The sequence below is a fragment of the Idiotropiscis lumnitzeri genome, chromosome 14 (assembly GCF_059441095.1).
Source record: "Idiotropiscis lumnitzeri isolate Australia: NSW breed Sydney's pygmy pipehorse chromosome 14, RoL_Ilum_1.0, whole genome shotgun sequence".
Taxonomy (NCBI): Eukaryota; Metazoa; Chordata; class Actinopteri; order Syngnathiformes; family Syngnathidae; genus Idiotropiscis; species Idiotropiscis lumnitzeri.
The window spans coordinates 9742032-9764617 of NC_142404.1; the positions used below are offsets into that span (position 1 = coordinate 9742032).

General features: G+C 41.7%; 2 protein-coding genes and 2 long non-coding RNA genes across 4 annotated transcripts in view; 3 read left to right on the forward strand and 1 right to left on the reverse strand.

The window, feature by feature from the left end:
- Positions 1–707: 707 nt before the first annotated feature.
- On the forward strand, positions 708–6611 carry rab20 (RAB20, member RAS oncogene family). Its single transcript, XM_088315934.1, has 2 exons — positions 708–1149; positions 5577–6611. The coding sequence occupies exons 1-2, from the start codon at positions 960–962 to the stop codon at positions 6167–6169; spliced, it is 783 nt and encodes a 260-aa protein (XP_088172060.1). The 5' UTR covers positions 708–959; the 3' UTR covers positions 6170–6611.
- A 30-nt stretch (positions 6612–6641) lies between these two features.
- The window catches only part of col4a2 (collagen, type IV, alpha 2), a 42245-nt gene continuing 26300 nt past the window's right edge, over positions 6642–22586 (reverse strand). The window contains exons 5-48 of the mRNA XM_088315932.1: positions 20486–20620; positions 20371–20415; positions 20185–20301; positions 20038–20106; positions 19903–19938; positions 19207–19260; positions 19056–19091; positions 18918–18956; positions 18423–18494; positions 18288–18332; positions 18157–18204; positions 18033–18068; positions 17910–17954; positions 17361–17421; positions 17112–17225; positions 16075–16224; positions 15931–16002; positions 15689–15840; positions 15553–15625; positions 15355–15461; positions 15087–15270; positions 14673–14717; positions 14336–14410; positions 14149–14247; positions 13814–14035; positions 13426–13587; positions 13176–13346; positions 12941–13084; positions 12723–12848; positions 12456–12637; positions 12271–12334; positions 12112–12186; positions 11900–12007; positions 11703–11810; positions 11539–11610; positions 11283–11408; positions 11089–11205; positions 10714–10875; positions 10494–10592; positions 10257–10403; positions 9840–9956; positions 9338–9529; positions 8970–9256; positions 6642–8107 (exon numbers count right to left, since the gene is read on the reverse strand). Of these exons, the coding sequence (XP_088172058.1) occupies positions 7853–8107; positions 8970–9256; positions 9338–9529; positions 9840–9956; positions 10257–10403; positions 10494–10592; positions 10714–10875; positions 11089–11205; positions 11283–11408; positions 11539–11610; positions 11703–11810; positions 11900–12007; positions 12112–12186; positions 12271–12334; positions 12456–12637; positions 12723–12848; positions 12941–13084; positions 13176–13346; positions 13426–13587; positions 13814–14035; positions 14149–14247; positions 14336–14410; positions 14673–14717; positions 15087–15270; positions 15355–15461; positions 15553–15625; positions 15689–15840; positions 15931–16002; positions 16075–16224; positions 17112–17225; positions 17361–17421; positions 17910–17954; positions 18033–18068; positions 18157–18204; positions 18288–18332; positions 18423–18494; positions 18918–18956; positions 19056–19091; positions 19207–19260; positions 19903–19938; positions 20038–20106; positions 20185–20301; positions 20371–20415; positions 20486–20620 (4845 nt within the window). The 3' untranslated portion in view covers positions 6642–7852. The remainder of the gene's footprint in view (positions 8108–8969; positions 9257–9337; positions 9530–9839; positions 9957–10256; positions 10404–10493; positions 10593–10713; positions 10876–11088; positions 11206–11282; positions 11409–11538; positions 11611–11702; positions 11811–11899; positions 12008–12111; positions 12187–12270; positions 12335–12455; positions 12638–12722; positions 12849–12940; positions 13085–13175; positions 13347–13425; positions 13588–13813; positions 14036–14148; positions 14248–14335; positions 14411–14672; positions 14718–15086; positions 15271–15354; positions 15462–15552; positions 15626–15688; positions 15841–15930; positions 16003–16074; positions 16225–17111; positions 17226–17360; positions 17422–17909; positions 17955–18032; positions 18069–18156; positions 18205–18287; positions 18333–18422; positions 18495–18917; positions 18957–19055; positions 19092–19206; positions 19261–19902; positions 19939–20037; positions 20107–20184; positions 20302–20370; positions 20416–20485; positions 20621–22586) is intronic.
- LOC148323396 (uncharacterized) lies at positions 7789–9647 on the forward strand. The gene is made up of 2 exons (XR_015846568.1): positions 7789–8120; positions 8917–9647. It is a non-coding gene; the product is annotated as an uncharacterized LOC148323396 (long non-coding RNA).
- LOC148323397 (uncharacterized) lies at positions 11723–13778 on the forward strand. The gene is made up of 4 exons (XR_015846567.1): positions 11723–12204; positions 12312–12879; positions 13043–13358; positions 13441–13778. It is a non-coding gene; the product is annotated as an uncharacterized LOC148323397 (long non-coding RNA).

Consider the following 22586-nt stretch of genomic DNA (forward strand, 5'->3'; position numbering starts at 1 on the left):
GAGTACATAGGTGCAGGGTTCAAGTCTGGCTCTGGCCTTCCTGTGTGGAGTTTCCTGTGTGCCTTTGTGGGTTTTCTCCGGGTACTCCGGTTTACTCCCACATACCAAAGACATGCAAGGTACACTTGAACACTCTAAATTGTCCCTAGATGTGAGTGGATGGTTGTTTGTCTTTGTGTGCCCTGCGGTTGGCTGGAAACCAGTTCAATTGTCCAGTTTAGGGTGTACCCCGCCTACTGCCCTTAGACAGCTGGGATAGGCTCGAGCACACCCGCGAACCTTGTGAGGAAAAGCGGCTCCACTCATGGATGGGTGGATAGTTGAAAAACAATATTCCTTGACTTCTGAATTTAAAACCATTTCTCCATCAATTTGTTATCTACTATATCTAACAATGACATGGTCATTATACATTTACATGGTTTGGGAATGTTTTTGTAAATCTGTCAATCACATTTGAAATTTAGTATTTAAATCTAAATCCATTTTATGACATTTTTTTATTATTTATGGAGGAATGGATGGGTATGGAATTTTTCATTATTCCACATCTTTTTTATGATTTGAATTTTTATTTAATAGCATTCAAATGTATTTGTTATGCATTGAAAAATACAAAAGGCAACTTATTTCATGAAGTAAAATTGAAAAAAAAATGCCCTTAATAAGTGTGTTATCCTTCTGGAGAGTCAAGGGGCGGGGCTACGGTTGAACCTGCGAGACTCTGGCGAAGTTTCACAATGTTACTTCCTGTTTTACCTCACTTGTGGCTGCCACCACTCTAAAGTGTAAGCGCAGATTTTGGGATGAGCCGCCTATAACAGTCACCATCTCTAACTTTGTCGCGTCAAAAATGGCGTTTGTCCACCCTGCGCTCTTGACTCTTACGAGTTAGACCGCCCGTCGTGGTTATTAAACGTAACGTAGCGTAACTCCGGCTGGGGGCAGCGGCGACGAACATGCCAGAGCCTTCGAAGATGAGGAAGCCCGACGTCAAGGTAGTGCTCCTGGGGGACATGAACGTAGGCAAGACGTCTCTCCTTCACAGGTACACGGAGAGGAAGTTCAAAGACACCATCAGCACAGTCGGAGGGGCGTTCTTCCTCAAACAGTGGGGGCCCTACAACATCTCCATCTGGGACACCGCTGGTAATACTCTCAAGTGTGCAAGAATGCTTGTTTTATAATCCGTGGGTTTACTCGCATAATGTACGTGTGTCAAAGCTTAATGACAGAAAACGATGAAAATTAATTGTCACCCAAAAATTCCCATTCACATCTCTACCCATGGGCACATTAATCTCTGAATATCTAAACAATTGCCTTAATATTTTGGGTTTCCGTCAGTGTTTTCATTATTAAAGATGATTAACATAATTAATAATTCCGATTTCCTTACATAAACACTGAGAAAGGGCTTTTTATGGAAAAGTAATAATTTACGGACATACAACTTTAAAACCCGATGTGAGTGACACATTGAGCTACAGAGAGCACCTAAGGGGAGCATGTCTATGATGCCAAATATTGATGCGGTTGTATTAATATTTTCAGCGATTTACGGGGGTATAGGTAGCGATGTCCACATAGATTTGTGCTAACAATTGATCACAGTTTTCTGACATTGTGAGGTTACTTTTTTATGGTGAGGTTAACACTTGATGCCCATAATATCCAAAATGTTGGGGTGATTTTATTCAATTAATTTTTTTAAGAATATTTTCATCGATTGATATGGCCATGGGTAGAGACGTTTCCATGAATTTTAGTGGTGATTGGTTTTAGTTTAGAGATATTAACCCTTTTTCTCTATCGTGAACGTTTATAAGGAGTAAAAGCCCCAATACCTGGAAAATCCAAACTGCGCTGCCGATGGTTTGGTATTTTCAGAAGTTGAATGGGACATAAGTGGAAAATATTTTTACGTATTTTATACAGTTCCTGCTTGCTGCATATGCCCAATGACCCGTGATTCCTGTAGTTGAGGAAATCACTGGCATGTGACTTGCAGTTTGGATAGAAGCAAATCTGGACTCCTCTCTCTCATGGGAACTTGTTGGCAAAAAGGTTACCTGTGTGATGAAGTGGACAAAATATCGGCCCTTTGCTTGTAGAAGGGGAGGCAGCTGGCAGCTTTGAAAATTAGTTTAATACCTGACTGATTTTTCTCCTCCTCGCTAATAGAAATGATACACAAGACTCTCACCTTCCATCAGAAACAAAGTTAATTTCTTGCTTATTCTTTTCTCTAGCCAGCAATACATGGGTCGATTTCACCAAAAAGCAGAGAAAACAAGATTTTTATGTAAAGAAAACCGTCAAACAGAACATACTTTGATGCCTACATTTTTTATGACATTTCCTTTGTGACATCTCAAACTCTAGGACAACATAAACGTAAGAGCGTGAAAGGGCTTTTGATGACAAGATTGAAAAAGGGTTCATGATGGCAAAGCAATAATTAATAAAATAAGATTCGAGCGACACCGCCTGAGGTGGACATCAGTGGCTTTTTACATGCCGTTCAGCATTCACACAATGTGCTGTGCGGGGTCCAACATAAAGCGGTTTTGGTTGGACCACTATGATCCACTATTGATTATTTCATATTTCATTGATTGTTGAACATTTGACTCTTTTCTCTCCCCTATAATTGATGTGACTAGCTGAGATTTAACCCCTAATCTTCATCATTATCTCAAAAGCTGTACTGATTTGAAATCCAAAGCTATGCAACGCCACCATCCAGAGGGATCTCTTAGTCCTTACAGTGGTTTATGAACCTGAATTTCCCAAACAAGCCAGGTGATACCCTCTTCCACACCAACCCAAGAAATGTTCGTGAAGAATATATAGATATATATGTCAATGACAGCAAACGGTTGGATTCCAGTTCACTAACGTGAACGTCCACAACAGTGACTGAGTTAATAGTTCAAGCCCAAAATGTAGACCGGTCTATGATCCAAAAACATTTTTAATAGCATCTATTAAAGCATTACTCTGAATAAGTAAATGAGCTATTGATGATTTAAAGAAGAAATTAATTGGAAGTACGCTGGCGTTTGTCGCAAGCAGTTTGAACGTTCGTGTGACTTCCCCCCAAATGTTTGCTTAGCATTCCAACGTCCCGGCATTCAATTTCTTGTGGATTACTATTTGTCCAAAGACCAGAAACAGGCAGTCATTGTCCACTTTCACTCATGCAAGCAATTGATTATTCGAAGTGACTTTTGCATTTATACAGCGCTTCTGTCCCGAGCTGATCTGAAAGATAATGATGCCCTGTCATGATGTTTACGGAACGTGCTAGCTGTGACGTGAGTCATTACGCGGACCGCTATGTAAACATGACTTACTGAAATACTTCAATAAGGAAAGATAAGGAATGGTTGGTGAGTCACTTCCTGTCTGCGTTTCCATGACCTCTCCCAAGACTTAATCGTCTGGTTTAGTGGGTCGCTTTGCTTATGCAACGCAAGCTCAGCGGCGTTCTGCAAAAGAAACCTGTTGTGTGATGTTTTCAAAACAAGCAATCTGCCCGTTGTTCTTTTCGTCTTTATCGGTCTGCCTTTTAAATTTGGACAGCTGAGTTTTGTTTCAAAGCAGTGTTTTTTTTTTTAAGGATCTTCCTCTTTTCCTCTTAATAGTCACATGATGGTGTCATGACAGGAAAGACCTTATGCCTCAGCCGGCTATTTCCAGAAGCACAAGAACATCTAATCAGTCCCTCCCCAGCATGTATTAAGTATTAGGAGAAATACTCACATCCCCAACAGCTGTATTCTGGGACATAATTGCCACATATTGTACATATGGTCGCAGAGAACGTGCTTCCCCACATTGCCTTGTTGTCTAAAATGACGATCCGTTGAAAATATTTGAATTGCTTAATGGATGTGTGTTATGATGTGTGCTCATTTTTCTTTTGTACATCGTTTTCATAATAATAAACAAATCATACCAATAATGTAAAGTGTGTGGTAGATTTATGAATTAACTCATTTACTCCCATTGACGGCTAAAGACGTCAAAGATCCTTTTTCCCTTTTTTTTTTAAACTCGGCTGGTAGTGAATGAGTTAATAGCTAGGTTCATTAAGAGGTGGAATTTTTTTTTTGAAATATCAGCTATGAATTACAACACATGGTAAAATCCGTATTGTGCAAGATAGGTCAGACTTAAAAAAAAAAGGAAATATCTCAAAAACCTCACGTGCTAGAAAAATAGGAAAGGCTTTTTTAAAATCCACATCAAAAATTGCAATCCTGATTAAAATTTGCTGTTGACCCTTGTTATTAAAGTTTGCTTATTGTTGCTGAAGCAACATTTCTTTTGCTAATGTTTCATGCTAAATGAAGTTTTGTACATTTAGCTGTGCCGCGTTTCATGTAGCAGTTTACCAAATATTTTCAGAATGTGATACTAAGCGGACAGGAGCACTAAAGAATCTTGTCACCATATAAAGACGTATTGATGGGTTGACCGAGAGTCACTTGAGATGTCTTGCGTTGTTGTCCTGTTGTGATGAAAGTGAACCTAACCTACTCGCACTGTACTGACAAGCCGCTTGACTGCTCACACTGTACAATGAGGCTCTTAATGTCCTTCTGTAGTCCTGTAGGAGTTGCTTGCACGTCTTTCAAATTGTTGCCAGCAAAGAAACAGTATTCCATTATCTTTGTTCCCCTTGATGAAACTTAAGAGATTCCGCAAAATTGCGTAACAGAGCGCCAGGCATTAATCTGCCAAGTAGGATGTTGCCTCAATTTAATGCCCGAAATTCCACAATTACTTAATGAAATGTCAGAGCCAGCAACAGTGTGACATAAAATATTTGTCAGGCATCTGCAATTTCAACACAGCAGGGTGGATGGAATCTGTCAGGTGTGAAACTTCTCAAGCTTTTTATTGTGGAATAAACCTTTAACACTGGTGGTGTTACGGCTTGAATTCTCATTTTATGATGTTGATTATATTATGATTATGATGATTTAGGGAGATTGCCAAACATGCATTTTCATTATGAAGCGCGTTGCTATGGGTCTAATTATGAACCAAGGTGGTTTGCGTTGGAAAAAAATACAGAATAGTTGAAGCTGTCAGTATTAGTCAAAAGATAGTTGGCCAAGTTTACTTAACATTTGGTCTTCAATTGTTGATTCATTTCGGATTGTCTTTTGCGTGCATTTTTTAAAATTCCTTTTTTAATGCTGGGAAAGAATGTTTCAAAGCTACTTCGGCAAGTCCCAGAAGGTTCAAACAAACAAAAGCAAAACTTGTTTTGAATAATGTCTCTGTTACTTCCTTTTTTCTTCTATAAGAAAAGAGACGAAATGTAATTAAATCATAAATAATTTTAGGCAACATCGCCCAGCCCCATGTGTCAGTGCAGGTCACAAAAAAACAGCAACAAAGAATAAAAAACCTGGCCTTCTGCAAATGACTAAATTTAGTCGGATCAAGTCCACTCAAATTGCGCTCCAATATAAAAGTGGGTCGGTCAAAATCAGACTGGAAGTATATTGTCTTTTTTTTTTTCCATGGCATCAAACTTTGATTGTCCCCCCGCACAGGCCGGGAGCAGTTCCACGGTTTGGGCTCCATGTACTGTCGTGGCGCCGCCGCCGTCATCCTGACTTACGATGTCACCAGTTGGCAAAGCCTGGCCGAGCTTGAGGAGCGCTTCCTCTCCCTGACGGACACCGCCAACCGCGACTGCATTTACGCCGTCGTGGGCAACAAAGCCGACCTGACAGATACTAAAGCCCAGCTGTCTCAGGAAATGTCTGGCACAAATCAAACGGAATCCGAGGAGGACAGATCAGATGTGTTGTCCGCTTGCCCCACGCCGCCCGCGTCGCCCGTGTCCATCTCCAGCGTCACGTTTCCCAAGCAAGTCACCCGCGAGGACGCGTTGGCCTTCTACGGGCGTATTCTTCGCTACAAGGGCTCGGACGAGAAAACCAGCCTGCCCGCCGAGAAGATGTGCTTTGAGACCAGCGCCAAGACCGGCTATAATGTGGACGTTCTGTTTGAGGCGCTCTTCGACCTGGTGCTCCCCTCCATGCTGAGGAAGAGGAACGAGAACTTGCAATCTGCCACCGTAGACTTGGAAGTGTGCAGGAAGGGCGGTGGCGGCAAGCGGGGCCGATCAACCTGCTGCTAAGACCCACCAAGGAACACCCCTCCAGAAGAGTTTTATTTAACAAGTGACGGTACCACTTGATATGTGAAGTGACAAAGAAACCACTAGCCTCTGTCGCCTTAATACCTTCTTCATTCTGTGAAGCAGCATCTATTTGACAGTTTGAACTCTCCCCAATGACTACAAGTGGATGCTGCAGACAAACACTTCAGAAAGTAGTTTTCATGAATTTCACAAACCTAACTGCACTAAGTGATATAATTAAGTAGCGCATTACACTGTCTTTAATAACACTTTTAATTTCAATCTTTTCATGGATCAGACCTAAATCTTCTGCTGTCTTCATTAACACCAATGTGTTTTATTTTGTGAAGTAACTTGTCAATTTCTGTAAGTAATGGCACATAGTTGTTGATTTTTTTTTTTTTAAGCCAAGTGGCATGATAATAAAGATTTTTATTTAGCTGCGGTTCATTAATGCAATCACACAGACTCTTAGAAACGACATTTAATTGTTTACATTATAATGCATTAATAATGTATTTCAATGAATAAGTGTTGTTTGACCTACAATTATCTGGTGTATTTCCAAACAAGCGACAAAATGGACAATGTGTTATATGGAGCACTTGGTCTGGCCTACCATACACAAAAACATTTAACCCACGAATGTGCATAACTTAAAAAAGGGAAGACATTTTCAATCTTTGCATCAAATTTGATCTCAAACATAATATTGTCCTAAGAATTTAAATGATGGAGGGGGCCCACAACTTTTCTTCAGCGGTTACTTGACCACACACTTCACAAACGGCGATGCCTGCCATCTTGTGGTGTATGGTGATCTTACAACTTAAAACTACATACACTGTGAGTGGTGGATTGTGACATTGGCCAGCTCGCGAATGGTGAAAATCTGCTTATAATTGATGGCCATGGAAACCCAATGCAAAACTTTTTTTTTGTAATCCCCAAAACACTCATAAATTTCTATTGTGTTTTGCATCAAAAACAAGGGTTTCCTATTGCCACCCCCCCAAAAAAAAAAAAAAAAACTTTGCAGGGGTCCACTTTTGTAGATTGAACATTTAAACACCCGCCCCAAAGGTTTTGTTTTCAATTGGGTGAAAACAAATTTGGCTGCAGTTGCCCATCGCTGCCCTTGGAACACTTAATAAAAATGGCAAAGTCCCCTGATAAGGAAAAGTTTACCCAAGGACCTTGGATCCGGGCTGTTTACGTTCTATCTGCCTGCCAGGTGAATTAATCATTAGCAGATTTATGGAGTGGAAACATTTCGCTGCAGTCAAGTTCTTACACTGTAGACAATAACCTCAAAATTAAAATCAGTGCGTTCTGTGGGTTGCAACTAACATACAACAACGGCTGATAGAAATGCATGTGACATGGAAACGACTCATGGGAAGTAATAAAAAGCATAATAGTGAAAGCCTGGTGGACGAGAAGAGTTAGTGGCTTAAAGATATTGCTGGATGCAGTGCAATAGGAGTAATGAACAGTCTCTGTGTGATTGCCTGAGGTAATAAGTTAAAACAGTAAGCACCATTACACATTTAGAACCAACATACTTGTTTCTCAAGGCACCGAACAGTCATTGCGTATATGAGCATCGTGGCTCAGGCAGGGCTGGAGTTGTTTACACTGATAGATGGCCTACTGACTTATTACACAAGGAGTCTCCTTTCACAAGTTCTTCATGCAGACTTGGCAGCGGCTGATGCGCGACAGGAGCTGGCCCGCTTTGAGCGTCTCTGATGCTGGCTCGGCGTGGAAAGACTGATCTATGGAGGTGAGCCAGAAGCTGTGCTTGTTGGCAAAGTAGTGACATGTGCCTTTAGCGCCGTTGCATTCGATGAACGGCGACGTCCGGAAGTCTTCCAGGCAAGATCCGGGCGATGACAGCGACTGACCCCCGCCTTCGTTTCCTGCTGCCGTGTGCTGCGAGAAAGAGGTAATTGAGTAGTCATTCTTTTGGCTTTGACATGAATTGGTTTCATATTTGTTGTATTCTGTGGTTATGCTGAAAATCCCAAAGTACTGCCCATACCTTTATTTTATTTGTATGTATTTCAAATCTATGCATAATACAAAATATGCATGTGAGGTGCAGATATTCTTTGTCCTCTTGGGGGTCACCATCCTCATGTTCTACACTGTAGTATTTATACCTTTAAATGTGTATGGCTTTAAAAGGCAGGGCTTGACCTGTTGAGTGATGTCGGAGCCCACGAACGCGAGAATATTAGCAGCTGACTTTTAAGTGGCTAACTGATGTTAATAGTGGCTTTTTTGCACTTGTACCTCCTGGCTCGCGCTGATTGCCAAGAGAGTCTGCAGTAAATCCGTGTCGAAAAATGATCACCGCATTTTCGCTAAATCTGAAAAAGGCGCCTTCACAAAAGAATTGTACTATCAAAAAATATGGCAATTTAATTTGTGTCATAATACTCCTTTTGTTCTAAATAAAGAGTAAAAAAAAAAACATTGACGGCGGAATATCATGTTTTCGGCGATATCTCACAATCATATCAGAGATTTTTTATTTTATTTGACCCGAAGCTAACAGAAGAAGGAATAATTTACTACTGGTCCCAATATGAAGGTAGAGTATGCACTTTTTAAAATGATACAATACGACCTAATAATAGCTCATGGATTCCATGAACTGTAGTTTAAGAAGCCTTAATACATAATATATTTAGTTATATTTATGATTATGGTTTAATTTTTTGCTTTTGATTTTGCAGGTGATAAGCCTAGGCGCACGTCTGTACTTGCATATTTTAAAGAGTTTACACACCATGAGGAAGGAGTAGCCGATCCACAGGCTGCGCCATCCAGCGGGACACTGCGGGATGGCGATGTCCTGACTGTGCACGGCAATGGCGACTGACGGGGCCTCGCAAACCGAGCAGCGGCTGATGTACGGTTTGATGTCGCCCTCCTCCACGGGCATCATGGGCAGGGGAGCCGTGGTGGACAGCCAGTAGGACTTGTCATTCCTGCTGGCGTAGTAGCAGATGTCTCCAGGGTTGCAGTAGAGGAAGGGCATGGTGCTGAAGCGTGGAAGGCACGAGCCGGCCAAACCTGACGAGTACAACGCAAAAGTAATACACATTGATTTCAGACTCAGCAAACATGACGTCGCTTCAGTTTCTTCAGACTTACCAAGATCCTGGTTGTGAGCTTTTTCCTGGCCTTCCAAGTACAAAAGACTGTATCCGTCCCAGATTTTTGACATCCCCACGGGGCACATGGGAGTCTGCTCGGACTGACTGTGTTTCACCAGCAAGTAACCCACGCTGACACTGCGGCCGGGCATGCCAGGTAAGCCGGAGACACCTGGTTTACCCGGGTTACCTTTGACCAGAAACAATGCAAAAATCACCAAAATGGTACAAACAGCTATCTGAAGCCTCAACTGCCACCTCAACTGTAATACAATTGTTATATAATAAATCAAAAGTACAAAGATGAACGCTCCTGTCCTCAACTATACATTGATGAGTTACAGCTCTCAGTAGTTTCTCAGTTGATTAATCAAATAAAGTTTTACAAACCAAGAATGAAAAAAACTAACCAGTTCCTTGCATAAACTTGCACCTGTACTTTTCAATCTTTTAATCTAGGACTCTTAACACTAATCCTCATCTGCTCTGATCAGACATACCTTCCATGCCTTGCAGACCAGCATGGCCCACTTGACCTGCCGCTCCACGGAACCCAGGCGTTCCCGGTCTTCCACCTATTCCGGGCATGCCTTTCTGTCCAATAGGCCCAATAAAACCTGAAAAGTAACAGAGCTCGTCATTTGGATCTTATTAATTAACTTGAATATATCAATGTTTGTCAATTTTACAGAATTAAAATGTTTCCTTTTTTTTTGAAAATCAATATACCAGCATTTGTTATTACTTTTATTTATTTTATGTTTAGATAATTTTTTTAAAAAAATCGCAGCACCTAAGTGTTGAAAAATTAAAACCCCAAAAATATTTGCAGTAAATATGAACTTTTGAAAAAAACAAGATGTATTATTGTTTTCTAATTTAATCATTAATTCTTTCGTTCATTAATAAAAACTTACCAGCATCCCCAGGGGGTCCTCGTGGTCCTGATGCGCCTTGAATGCCCCTCGGTCCATGAATACCCTGTCGTCCCGGTGGACCCCTCTCTCCCAGGACAATGCTGGGCTCTGCAAGTGGGCCCTGGTTTCCCGGCACCCCACGAAAACCTGCAGTCCAAACAGCTCTTTTAAGACACCACCAGGACAAACTGGGCACTAACCAATCGGAAATCTTAAACTCATAAATTAATTATTTACCTGGAGGTCCGACATCTCCTTTAGGGCCATATGGTCCTCTCTCTCCCTTGATCCCAATCTGACCAGGAGTCCCCATTGAGCCTTGTTCCCCTTTCTCACCTGTAAGAAACACATGAAACTAGAAATGCACTATAACATAGACGACCACGATATATCATGAAGCGGCGTGGTGGATGTGAATTTTTGATGCGATAATTTTTGCAATAAAAGCGTACTGTACCTTTCTTCCCAGAAATGCCATTTGGTCCCCTATATCCGCCTGAGCCTTGGTCTCCTTTGAACCCTTTCCTACCAAGGACCCCAGGGTGCCCAAGTATACCAGATATGCCCTTTTCTCCAGTGGAGGCATCAATACCAGGAAACCCTCTGGCTCCAGGGAAACCTGGGAAGCATAACTTCAGTGTTAATAAAATACTGTAGCATTGCCATTCAAAACTATTATAAGTAGTTCTTTAAGTAGTTCCACATAAAATGTGGATAAATGTAATAGATGAGCTTCTAAAATTAGGCGTCAGAGTCAGAATCTCCATCAGAGCATTTGAACTAACATTCAAGTAAGCAGCTGATTTTGGATGTTGAAACAATATGCGCTCACCCTGGAACCCTTGGGGGCCAGGAAAGCCCTTATCCCCAGGGAGTCCTGGTCTGTCCGGTTTTCCATCTGGTCCTACTGGACCACGGATTCCTGATGGTCCAGGCTGACCTTGGTCACCTGAACAGACCCAACATAGGAATCGTTAGAAACCCAGTGGCTCAATGAAATACTGAGTAAGTGGCAGAGAACCTTACCAGCATCTCCTTGCAAGCCTTTCGAACCCGCAACGCCTGGCACACCTGCCTGGTTGTTGGGATTGCCACCATCACCCTTCTCTCCCTTGCGTCCGGGGTCGCCAGATGGTCCAGTAGTATCCAAACCTGGCAAGATAGCAATCAGAAAAAAAATTCAACAAGGGCTCTTCTCAAATTTGAATCTTGAAACATTAGTTCTGACAGTGACAGGAACCCTGGCTAGTCGCTCTTATGGAATAACATGCTGCGGAAATACCTGCGATTCCAGAGACACCCTTTTGTCCTTTCAATCCATCTAATCCATAAAGACCAACGAGACCAGGGAACCCTAAACACATTTACAAGTAAAGAATGAATGTACAAATAAAATTGCTATCTGTCGAAAAAGAGTCCAACACTGAATTGATCTGCTCCTCTAACCATTTGTTCCTTGAATGCCAGGGAAACCTGGCTGCCCTTCTTTTCCAGGAGTTCCAGCAAAACCCTGAAAGCCTCGGTTGCCAGGAGGTCCTCTCTGTCCATCGGAACCTACAATTTTTGGGGAAAACAAGTAAATGGAACATAACTGCAATCTAAAAAAATGCAGAATAAAAAAGCCTGGAAGGTAAACCTCTTACCTGGATATCCCACATCACCTGCCTCACCCGACTGCCCCCTTTTCCCTTCGATACCATCAAAACCAGGGAATCCCCTATCTCCAGCCAGCCCAGGCATTCCTCTTGCACCTATTTGGATGATATCAAACATTTTTCAACATTACACCGATCCCCAGAAATGCAATTAAGCACTAAAACAGATATAATGGGAATTACGGTGCAGTTCATTGTACCTGGGTCTCCTGAAGAACCAACCTCTCCTCTCAATCCAGTTGCTCCTGGAATGTCTATGCGAGGGCCGCTCTCACCTTGGATCATGAAAAAATGTCAGGAAATGAACTATTGCCGACAAATATTATTGTTTAGTTGTAGGTCATTTTGTAATTTTTTACCTTTGATTCCCTTCTTGCCCTTGTTTCCTGATGCACCATAGGCACCGGGGCTTCCTTTGACCCCCTAGAAACAAGAACATTTCAAGCGGACTGTGACAAGCAATCAATGGTGATGGAAGGGAACATTAAAGGTGATAAATGACAGACAAGAGATTCCAGACTTTTGACAACAGATTTCTCATCACCTTTCCGCCACTCATCCCATCAAAACCAGAAATTCCTTGATTGCCAATATAACCTGGCATCCCTTTGACCCCTGGTAGCCCATGTGCACCCGAATCCCCTCGGAAACCCTTTTCATGACTGGGCTCTCCAGGATACCCATGACCTCCCTCACGGCCCGGAACACCAGGAAGGCCCTTTGAACCTGTGTAAATTTGGTGTGTGTGAGTTAGTAAAATAACAAAGAAACTGCAACATTTTTTTTTGGCATTGGCAACTATCTGATTAACCTCTTGGTCCGACGAAGCCTTGATTTCCTAGGTTTCCACGATCTCCCTTGGGTCCTTTCATGTCGACTATCATCTGTGGAAGGATCTCTGGTTTCTCGCCAGGAGGGCCCCTTAACCCACGATCACCTGGCAGACAACAATTAATCAGCGGATGAGAGTAAGAAAAGGAACCTCTAATCATGATTAAGATCACTTTTTAGAAAAGATGGTTCCAGCACCTTTTTCTCCAGTTTTGCCTGTCACTCCTTTCGGGCCAATTTGTCCTGTCAATCCAGTGCCTCCTTTTATTCCACTGACTCCTTGAATGCCTGTATTACCAGAGACTCCGCCAAAGCCTGACATGCCAGAAGACCCTTTGTATCCTTGAAATTGAGAAACATTGTCTTACACAATTGCTCAAATCCTGGACATTTCAGTTTGAATATTACAAAAATAAACATCTGTGGAACTGACCTTTCATCCCTGGAGGTCCTGGTTTTCCATCTGGCCCAGACAGTCCTTCGGGACCTGGATAGCCGTTCTCCCCAAGAACCCCATAGTTACCTGGTTCCCCTGGAAAACCTTTTATTCCAAATGGACCTGGCGCTCCAGGGTCTCCTTCTGTTCCCCTTTGACCAGTTAAACCTGGATAACAAGGTAAGTGAAGTACATTAGATATGAACAAGGATGTTTCAACAATATACATACATGGTTAGAGTGTCACCTGGTTGTCCGACAGCACCCGGTGGTCCTGGAGGACCAGTGTTGCCAGGATCACCAGGGTAACCATAACTGCCTGGTGGTCCAGGACTGCCTTCCACCCCCTGAAGACCTGGAGGGCCAATGTCACCCTTGGGACCAATCATACCTGGCATGCCCTGCATTCCTGGAGTGACAGACAGAATGACACATAATAAAAACAAAACCCCTAAGGTTGACCAAAGGTTACACCACCCATTTATGGAAATGGCGCCGACATGGCATGCTAGAGCAAAATTATTGAGGTGATGGCAGAAATAGGGTATTACATTTATGTAATTATCCTGTCATGAGTATTAATTAAAACTTGTGTCACTGCGTGACGTTATGATATACTTTAAAATATGCCTTACCTGGATAGCCTGGTTCTCCCTGATCTCCAGCGAAACCCTTGCTCCCTTGTAGCCCATAAAGTCCTGGGTCACCAGGTGGTCCCTGAAATGCGCCCAATACTTCCCCGTGGACACCTTTATCCCCGGGTGGTCCAATCCGCCCGGACAGTCCAGGCACACCTGGAGATCCAACATATCCTTTCCTGCCTGGCACGCCTAAATCACCGCGGGGGCCGGAAAAACCTATCAGAAGGGACACGTTGGGTTAACACGACACACAACAACATAACAATATGGTAGGGTAGTAAACATTTGGTTTCATAATACAAGTAGATTGCATAGTTGTTTTTGTTTACCTGGTGGTCCAGGCTGGCCACCTGGGCCATGGCCTCCTCTTTCTCCTTTTTCTCCCTTTAGTCCAAATAAACCTGGCAGACCCTTATCACCTGGAAGACCTAGTAGTTGATGAGACAAAGTAAGAAGTAAGTCCAGCTAACTTGTTACTAAAAAAGCAATACCACTCTGGTGTTTCTGGTCTCTTACCTGTGAGACCAGGTAATCCTGTAGGTCCAGGAGAACCAGGCGGTCCAGGAGGTCCTGGGAAACTCCCACAAGGACCTACAAAGAAAGTACGGTAACAAAAAACACATTCATTGATGGTTATATCGTGGTTATATACTGAGCTAACTGTACAACAAGAAATATAGTGACTTTGTCTGGTGCCCAGCGTGGATTGCGCTTATAGATGCAATAGCAGTAACTTTACATTAGCAACTTACACAGGTGTACTTTTATCATCAAATGAGAAGCAATTCAAATCTGGCAAAATGCACACAAGGCAAAGCATAAAGAGACTTATAAACATCATTATGCCCGCTACCTGTTACATCCCATTGTTCTCCATCGCCTGCTGGACTACAGCCGCCTTTCAGTCACGAGAGAGACAGAACGAGAGAGGCATTCGGTACAAGCGTTATTCAAAAAGCATAAGCATTATTTTTGCAAACAAGCTCGACCGAGCTGGTTTGATAGCTGCAGGCCCTGCAACAAAGATGTCAACTGGAGGCACAGAAGGAAAAGTAACAGTACAATAGTCAAATACGCTCATCATGCATCCTTAGTTTGAATTCTCCAGCCATGAATACTCTTCAAATCCAATGCATTGCAAAAAGCAATAAAAAGAGTTTACATGAGGATTAAAAAAACGTGTTAAGACTTAGTAAAAAGAAAATTCGATGAAGCATCAAATGAAACAGTCAAGCGTATGTGTCTGAATCAATCAGATGCCTCTTACCTGGGCTACCAGGTGTTCCTGGAACTCCAGGATAACCATCAAGACCAGCATCACCGGGTAAACCCGGCTGGCCTTTGATACCATCAAGCTCTGGACCTGGGTCTCCTCTAATCCCAGGGACACCAGCTCGACCTGGTACGCCAGAGGAACCTTTTTCTCCACTCTCTCCTTTGAAATGGTCTCCCTGTTTACACGAACAACACCTGGTATCACCATCCTAAGGAGACGATTGGTTATTACTTTGGGAATGAATCAATATTGGACGCACTGGAAGACCACGACTGCCAGGAAACCCAGATAGACCAACTCGGCCCGGCAATCCTTGCTGTCCCAGTTCACCATCTTGCCCCGAAATCCCAGGGTCTCCACGATAGCCTGCGGACATTAAGCTTTATGCATGAAGACCTATGCTATGTTACAGCAGTAGATTCAGTCATCATTCTCATACTGTATGTTTAAATCACACCTTTCTGCGTCGGCACAGCTGTGTCTCCTTTTCTGCCTCTTGGACCTGGCTCACCAATGATCCCTGGAGTTCCCTGCAAGAAGTCATCGTCATGGGAAATGAGCAGGGACTTGGAACAATGTCTGATTTCTCTTACCGGGAATCCGTCCACTCCTGAGGGCCCCGGCTCTCCTGTGTCACCCTCCCGCCCAAACTCTCCAGTCATCCCGGGGTCTCCAGCCTCGCCAACCGACCCGGCTGGGCCTGGTGGGGAGTTGTTAACGGTGCATTCACATTGCCCGTGATCCCCTAAAAATACAAAAACAAAAAAAATTGCATTAACTTGAAAAACAGCGTTGATCACAACCCTTATTTAGTTTTATTTTACAATCACAATACCTTTGATTCCCTTGAAGCCTGCATTTCCAGGCCTTCCTCTGCCGCCAGGAGACCCCTTGAAGAAATCTCCCCCTTGATATGTCAGACCAGACAGAATTGTTTAATCTTTCACTTGGTGGTCATCAATGATGAACCATTACTCACATGATCCTTTGGGCCCCGGAGGACCTCTAGAACCTGGGCGACCAGGGTTGCCTGGTGCTCCCCCACTGACAGCAGGACTTCCTTTATCCCCCTGTTGGCCCTTCTCTCCTGGCTCCCCCTTTCTTCCAAATGGACCGGCGTAATCAAACACTGACCGACAAAGGACAGAGTTCAAACAGTATGACTTTTGATCATGGGGTAGCGCATTTCGTCATAGTGGTTAATTTGTACAACTGTAGAGAGTACGTTGGTTTCTTCTTGGAAGTAGACCAAAGATCATTTTGTATGTTCTGGGATTTTCAACATTGCATATAACAATACTGTAAACTTCAGATGTCCAGATAAGATGTCTACTGTATGATGGTCATCAGTCATCAGTCAACACCTGTTTTTTTTTTATTTTATTTTTTTAGAGTAAATGGGATTTCTATTTGAGGCGGGGCATTTATTTCTTCGACTGGATAAAAACAAACACTTGAGCACTTTTTGAGGAAATAGGACATATTCATAACACGTTCGTTGTTACTTTTTTGATAAGCATTATTCTGATCATAGGGCTGCTCAATCCTGAAAAATATTAATCATGATTATTTTAGTATTATTTGAAATCACGATTATTGAAATGATTATTTTTTGGGGGGACCCCCAAAAAATTTTTCAATTTAAACAAAATTATAGAAACAATTTAAACAAATTCTTTGAAACACTATTATTATGTAAAGTTCATTTTGGACTGAATTGTTTATAAAACAAGTTATTTATAAGTAATGACAATGCATAATTCGGAGAATAGTTTTCCTTGTATAAAGAAACATTGCCATAGAACAGTTGTAACATTTAAATAAACAATTTCAATAGAATGCTTAAATTTTTAACTCAAGTATACTAAATGTAGTATTAGGCATTGTAAAATGAGGACTCATTTTACAAAGTTATATAAATACTATATACAGTTTTTTTACAAGGATCTTAATTTTGTAATCGTTGAGTATAATAATCATATTCAAATTTCGATTAATTAACAGCCCTTCACAAACCTTGTTGCTGTGTGTATGAAGCGGTGCGTCCGGGAGGCCCAGGAATGCCTTGATCTCCTATCGGCCCTCTCTCACCTTGGGGACCTTGCTCACCGGGTGGACCAAGGGCACCAGCTTATAAAATTGAAAAAAAAAAATCCAGCAATCAATATTTGCATCTGGACATTTAATCACGCATTGGTTGCTTTAACTGAATTTGAGATGCTCAATCGAGGTGACTTCTTATTTTCCTGAAATCAATTTTCATACCTGATGAAGACCAGGGCCATAATCCAGATGAAATCAATTCCCCGGCTTCACCTCTCACTCCCTAAAATACAAAATTAGTATAACTCATGTATTCTCCACAACTAAATATCTGACACAATGCATTTTAGCGAAGGCCCAAATATTTAACACAATAATTGATCATTAAAAAGTTCAATTGTGTGGGGAATTGATGTCCAGTCATTGTGTTACTCGGTTGCCACCAACAGATGTGAGGTTGATTTAGTCCGACCTAGATTGTGGCCTAAAGAATATCTTTCCTCTCTATCTTATCTGTCCATTTTTTAAAAATGAACAATTACAATCAACTTTCCAGTTTGGACAACTAATCAATTCTTACTCTTCCCCAGTTATGGCCAAAAGAAATTGAATTAAATGTTGAGCCCTAGCGCGTCTCCCATTCCTCATTAGCAATCTTTTTTTTGTATTTTGCACACAAACGTCTAAAATCTCTGCTAAAATTTAAAGCAAATTTTGAATTACGTGACATCATTTAATGTTGAATTTCACAGTCAAAACGAAAATATTCACCTTTGGACCCTCTCTGCCAATTGGTCCTTGTTCCCCCTCATCTCCCTGAAAGAGAATCTCGTTAATAGCACCTGTAGATTACGGCATCAAAGATCACAGTATTGATGTGTCATACAAGCGTACCCTTGGTCCAGGCCTTCCAGGGGGACCAGGTATAGCCTAGAAATGTACCCAATGAACATTATAAAGATAAAATGAAACTCAGGCTTCAAAGAGGTCTGACTGGAATATGCCGAAAAGTGCTCACTCGTGATCCCGGGAAACCCGTGATTCCAGTTTCTCCTTTGTTGTCTGCCTGTAATGAAGTAACATCAACAATGCCTTTATGTTATAAAAATTGAGAGGAAAAAAGATTAAGAGGCATCCGCAAGCATCTACCGGATCTCCTGCTTCTCCTTTCACACCTTTAGGTCCAGGTGGGCCCTAAAATGACGTGGAGAGTTTCACACCTTAAAATCACGACACATTTCTCTCATGTGGAGGAATGAAATGAATTGGAGCAGATGTACACACCAAGGGTCCGAAAGGGGGCTGACTGTGGGGATGAGTGGAGTTTCCTGGAGGTCCCGGGGGTCCAATCTCCCCCTGTGGTGCAAAAAAGATGACACAAAAACACGAGAATGTTATGATCTATCATATGCACTGCATTGAGAACGAGGCATCATATTTGAAGTAGGCATCTATTTGAGTGGTGACCTTTGCCTTATTTCCTCCAAGACTGGCTCTTTACGCAACTGCAGAGAGTACCACATTTTTTCTTTATTTAAAGTTGGCGCCTATATGAGAAGAAGGCTAAACTGATTGTACTCAGACATTGTAGTATTACTTGTGCTTGTGTAAGGCTAGTAGGTGAAAGTTGTCGCCGCCTATTATATTTTGCTGAGTGGAGAAAAGGGTGTGTCTTTTGTCACTTCGCGAGTGACTCAGGCGTCTAGTAGAGCCAGACGTTGCAGATATCACAAGACGTGATGTATTCAAACAGTGTCGTTGTCACTAGCATCCACTAACCTGCTCGCCCTTCATCCCCTGGAGTACATTTTTCACGGCCTGTGCAAAAAAAAAAAAGACAACAATAACAAATGGCGCGAATGAATCAAATTGAGTGACAAATGTCACTTGCAAATTTAACAACTGAGTCAAAGTTACCTTTGGTCCACGAGGACCTGGTGCCCCCGGCGGACCCTAGAAGAAATCATTAACAGCAACATTTTATCAGTCTTAAAATTGACACAACATGAAATATCCAAAAGCGCATGCAAGTTATAATTCTTCTGATTATTTTCAATATTATTAATACCTTTGGTCCTGGGATCCCCGGGTTTCCCTGCCATCCTCGGTTACCAGGGGGTCCCTGTCAAATGTCACACAAAAAGTCAATAGGCAAGTCTAACAAATTGTTTACTACAATTAAGAGCAAGGAAAATCAAGCCAAACCCCGGCCCGCGGGCCACATCTGGCTCAACTGCAGTCTCTGATGGGCCCTCGTAGCCTTCATGGAATCAAAATCAAACCTAAAGTCTATTTATCTATCTATCTTGTAATAATGGGTATATCAATTTTTGTTGTTGTATTGATACATCAATACTCTCAAGTATCAATTAATTATTAACTATGCTCATAAAGTTATTCATAAAATAATGTAAAAAAAATAAATAAAATAAAAATAAATAAAAAATCAGCTCTTTTTGGTCCAATATGATTTTTAAGAAAAAACTGTGACCGATAAGGTGCTAATTATTTTTCGGGGGCTTGTGGGCACAAATGTAGTGGGCATATCCCTGCAGTCTCTGGCTGACCGGGTGGGCTTTAGGGGCTTTGCTGAAACTATGCTCATGAGGATTCAAAAGCCCCACAAATTTCGTAACATTAACGGCATTGAACACGTTTATCAGCCTTTTGATTTTAACTTGATACTACATTCCAAGCATAAAAATGTAAATAAATGATGGTAAATTAAATAAAATATCATCATGCAGGAACTGGCGTGTCTTACAAATAGTCCATTGGCTCCCGGTGTGCCTGCGTCACCCTGTGGAGAGATGATCAAAGTATTTATATCATCGGACTGCAGCAAAATACGGTTGGAATGTCAACATCAAACAAAAGTGTCATGTGATATATTCTTCACCCTGAATGTCTGCATGTACACGGTCACATCCAACGTGTCACCCTTCTCCCCCTTCCTGCCCACTTGTCCCTGACGGGAAACACAAAATAAGGCTCTGGAAGTACAACTTGCATGTTACAATCAAAACCTTTTTGGAGGAGCGCTCACTGAAAAACCAGGTGTTCCTTCGCGTCCAATTTGACCCGGGATGCCGGATTCCCCCGCCGTCCCATTACAGCCGTCCGCCCCGGACTTTCCTCTTGGTCCTGTTTGTCCTGGGTGGCCCTAAAGAAAGGAATGACCATTTCAATGTGTATATATTTTTAAAATGTCTCCACAAAAGTAGTTACTTACCGGAATTCCATCGTTTCCAGAGAAGCCGGGTACGCCTGTCATTCCCTGCGGACAAATAATTTAGCATGAAGAACGTATTGAAAATCTGCACCCCTAAAATATATCACCAATATACCATGTTTCCTTTGAGTCCAACATTGCCATTCCGTCCGGTGTCACCTTTGTGCCCCTTTGGCCCTTGGATGCCTGGGTCTCCTGGCCTCCCTGGGGGCCCCGTAATGCCTTGGGGGCCAACAGGCCCGTGTTGACCCTGATATTGAAGACAAAAAAAGTGTGAATCTGTTTAATGTCCAGGGATGGAACAGATTGGACTTACTTAGTCAAACCTTTTGTAAAATTGTAGTGGATATTTTAAAAAGGAAAATACTTGCAGTCTTTAATATTGTACTATATAAAAAATATATGCAGTAGTTGGAATGATGTGTGTTATTCAACCACTAGGCATGCAGGGAAACGAAGAAATGTTTCACTCAAAAACTGTGACTCAGTAGTAGTCGTATTAGCCATTTTTCACGGGCGATAAAATATATATTCCCGTGAGTACTCTTATATTGCAAGGCTCAATTAACTGTTGTCACGTTGCAGTTTACCAGGCAAAATGAGCATTTTGCGCCTCCTCAAAACACAAAATAGCATCAAGTCAGAGATCAATCCAAGCTTTTTCCTAATTATGTTTCACCAACGTGCTTGCACCGAGCTTCGGCTGGCTAGTTAGTGCGGCGAAAGGCATAGTGCAGAGTCGCTCCTAAATTAGTCCTGTGGCGGCGAATAAGCTTAATTTCTGACAAGTACCGTTGTCACAAAGCGATGAAGAGCAAAGAGGCCGGAACCAAGTGAATGTACAACCAACTGCTCCGAAAAGACCAAATGGTATTTTGAGTCTTGTCTGCTCTGTCTACATGTGCTGCTGCACCATTTATAGTTAACTATCCATTACTTAAAACGTTATAACCCAGTGACGTTGATGCTCTATTTGTTAGCCTGTCTATGATTTTCCCATTGTGTTAGCAGACATGAAGGCAATTACGGTAATTCTCTTGGTTTAATTTTTAGTTTGACAGTACTGTTTATTTTATTTGCATTATTTTATTATTTTTTTAAAATCCTATGGAAGCATTTTTTTTGGGTGTGGGAACAATACGCTTGAGGGCAAATTATCTTGTACTGTATTTTTTTAACGTTAAAATCGTTTAAATGCATTTACTTAACTTCCTTTTATTTTAATGTCATACATACTAAGTAGCTATTTTATATACAACGGTCTGTTTCTTAATTTTTTATTTCTTGGGTTTTGTGGCTCCATGAGTCTTACTGGTATTTAAAGAAAAGTTTCTTTTATTTAAATTTCATTGAATTGAGCTAAAATTTATTGAAAATTGAAACAAAAAAAACTCATTCAGGCTATGCTATGTGTTTTTAGTTCATTTTAATTTTATTTCCTTCCATTAACACAATTGCCTTCCATATATTTCATTTTAGATTAAATTAAGTCATGATGTTTTTATTAATAAAATAATCCCTAACCTATCTATTTTTAAATGACTTTACGTGCACTGTTTTCGTCTCAGAATAAGCTCTTTTGGCTATTGAAGCTCTTTACCTCTATCTAGTGGCCAACCTGTGGTACTACAGCAGCCGCCTGCCTCTCAGAAGAGTTGCACGTAGAACAAAAATAGCCACTCAAACTACAGAAAGCTAAATACAAAGATTAAAAAAAAATCTTGTTGACATTCCTCCCTTTGTGTCTCTGATCTTGATTGTTGGTCTGAGACATGGGTGAGAGAGCTGGACGAGGAAGAATCTATGACTTTGCAAATGGTTGCGAAACTTGTGGTCAGTGATATCATGGGAAACGGCGTTGTTTGTTTGGTCTGACTGTCCAAAAGGCCAGTCAGCGACAACCGATGAGGTTGGGGGGCCTGTATGTGTTCTTGTGAGAACCAACAAAAACACCCACGGACAAATAGTTTGGGGGTTTGGTGACAGCAGGGCATCAGGAACTGAATGTCGCCTTCTTCATTTCATTTGGTGTTTATGACTTGTGTAAATCAGTGGTTTTTCATTTTTTTTTAGGTATCAGTCAATACCTTTGCAACAGCTTCTTACTTTTGCACCCTGCATTTGAAAAACAAAATATACTGTAAAATGTTATCATCTCAATATAACATACACAAAAAGTAAATTTTTTTTACACTTTTTTTGTTAAACTTGTGCAA

Bases quoted from the DNA above. Each gene is read 5' to 3' on its own strand.
- rab20 (XM_088315934.1), top strand. From the start codon at position 960: ATGCCAGAGCCTTCGAAGATGAGGAAGCCCGACGTCAAGGTAGTGCTC. The intron at 1,150-5,576 runs GTAATACTCTCA...CCCCCCGCACAG, and splicing joins CTCCATCTGGGACACCGCTG to GCCGGGAGCAGTTCCACGGT.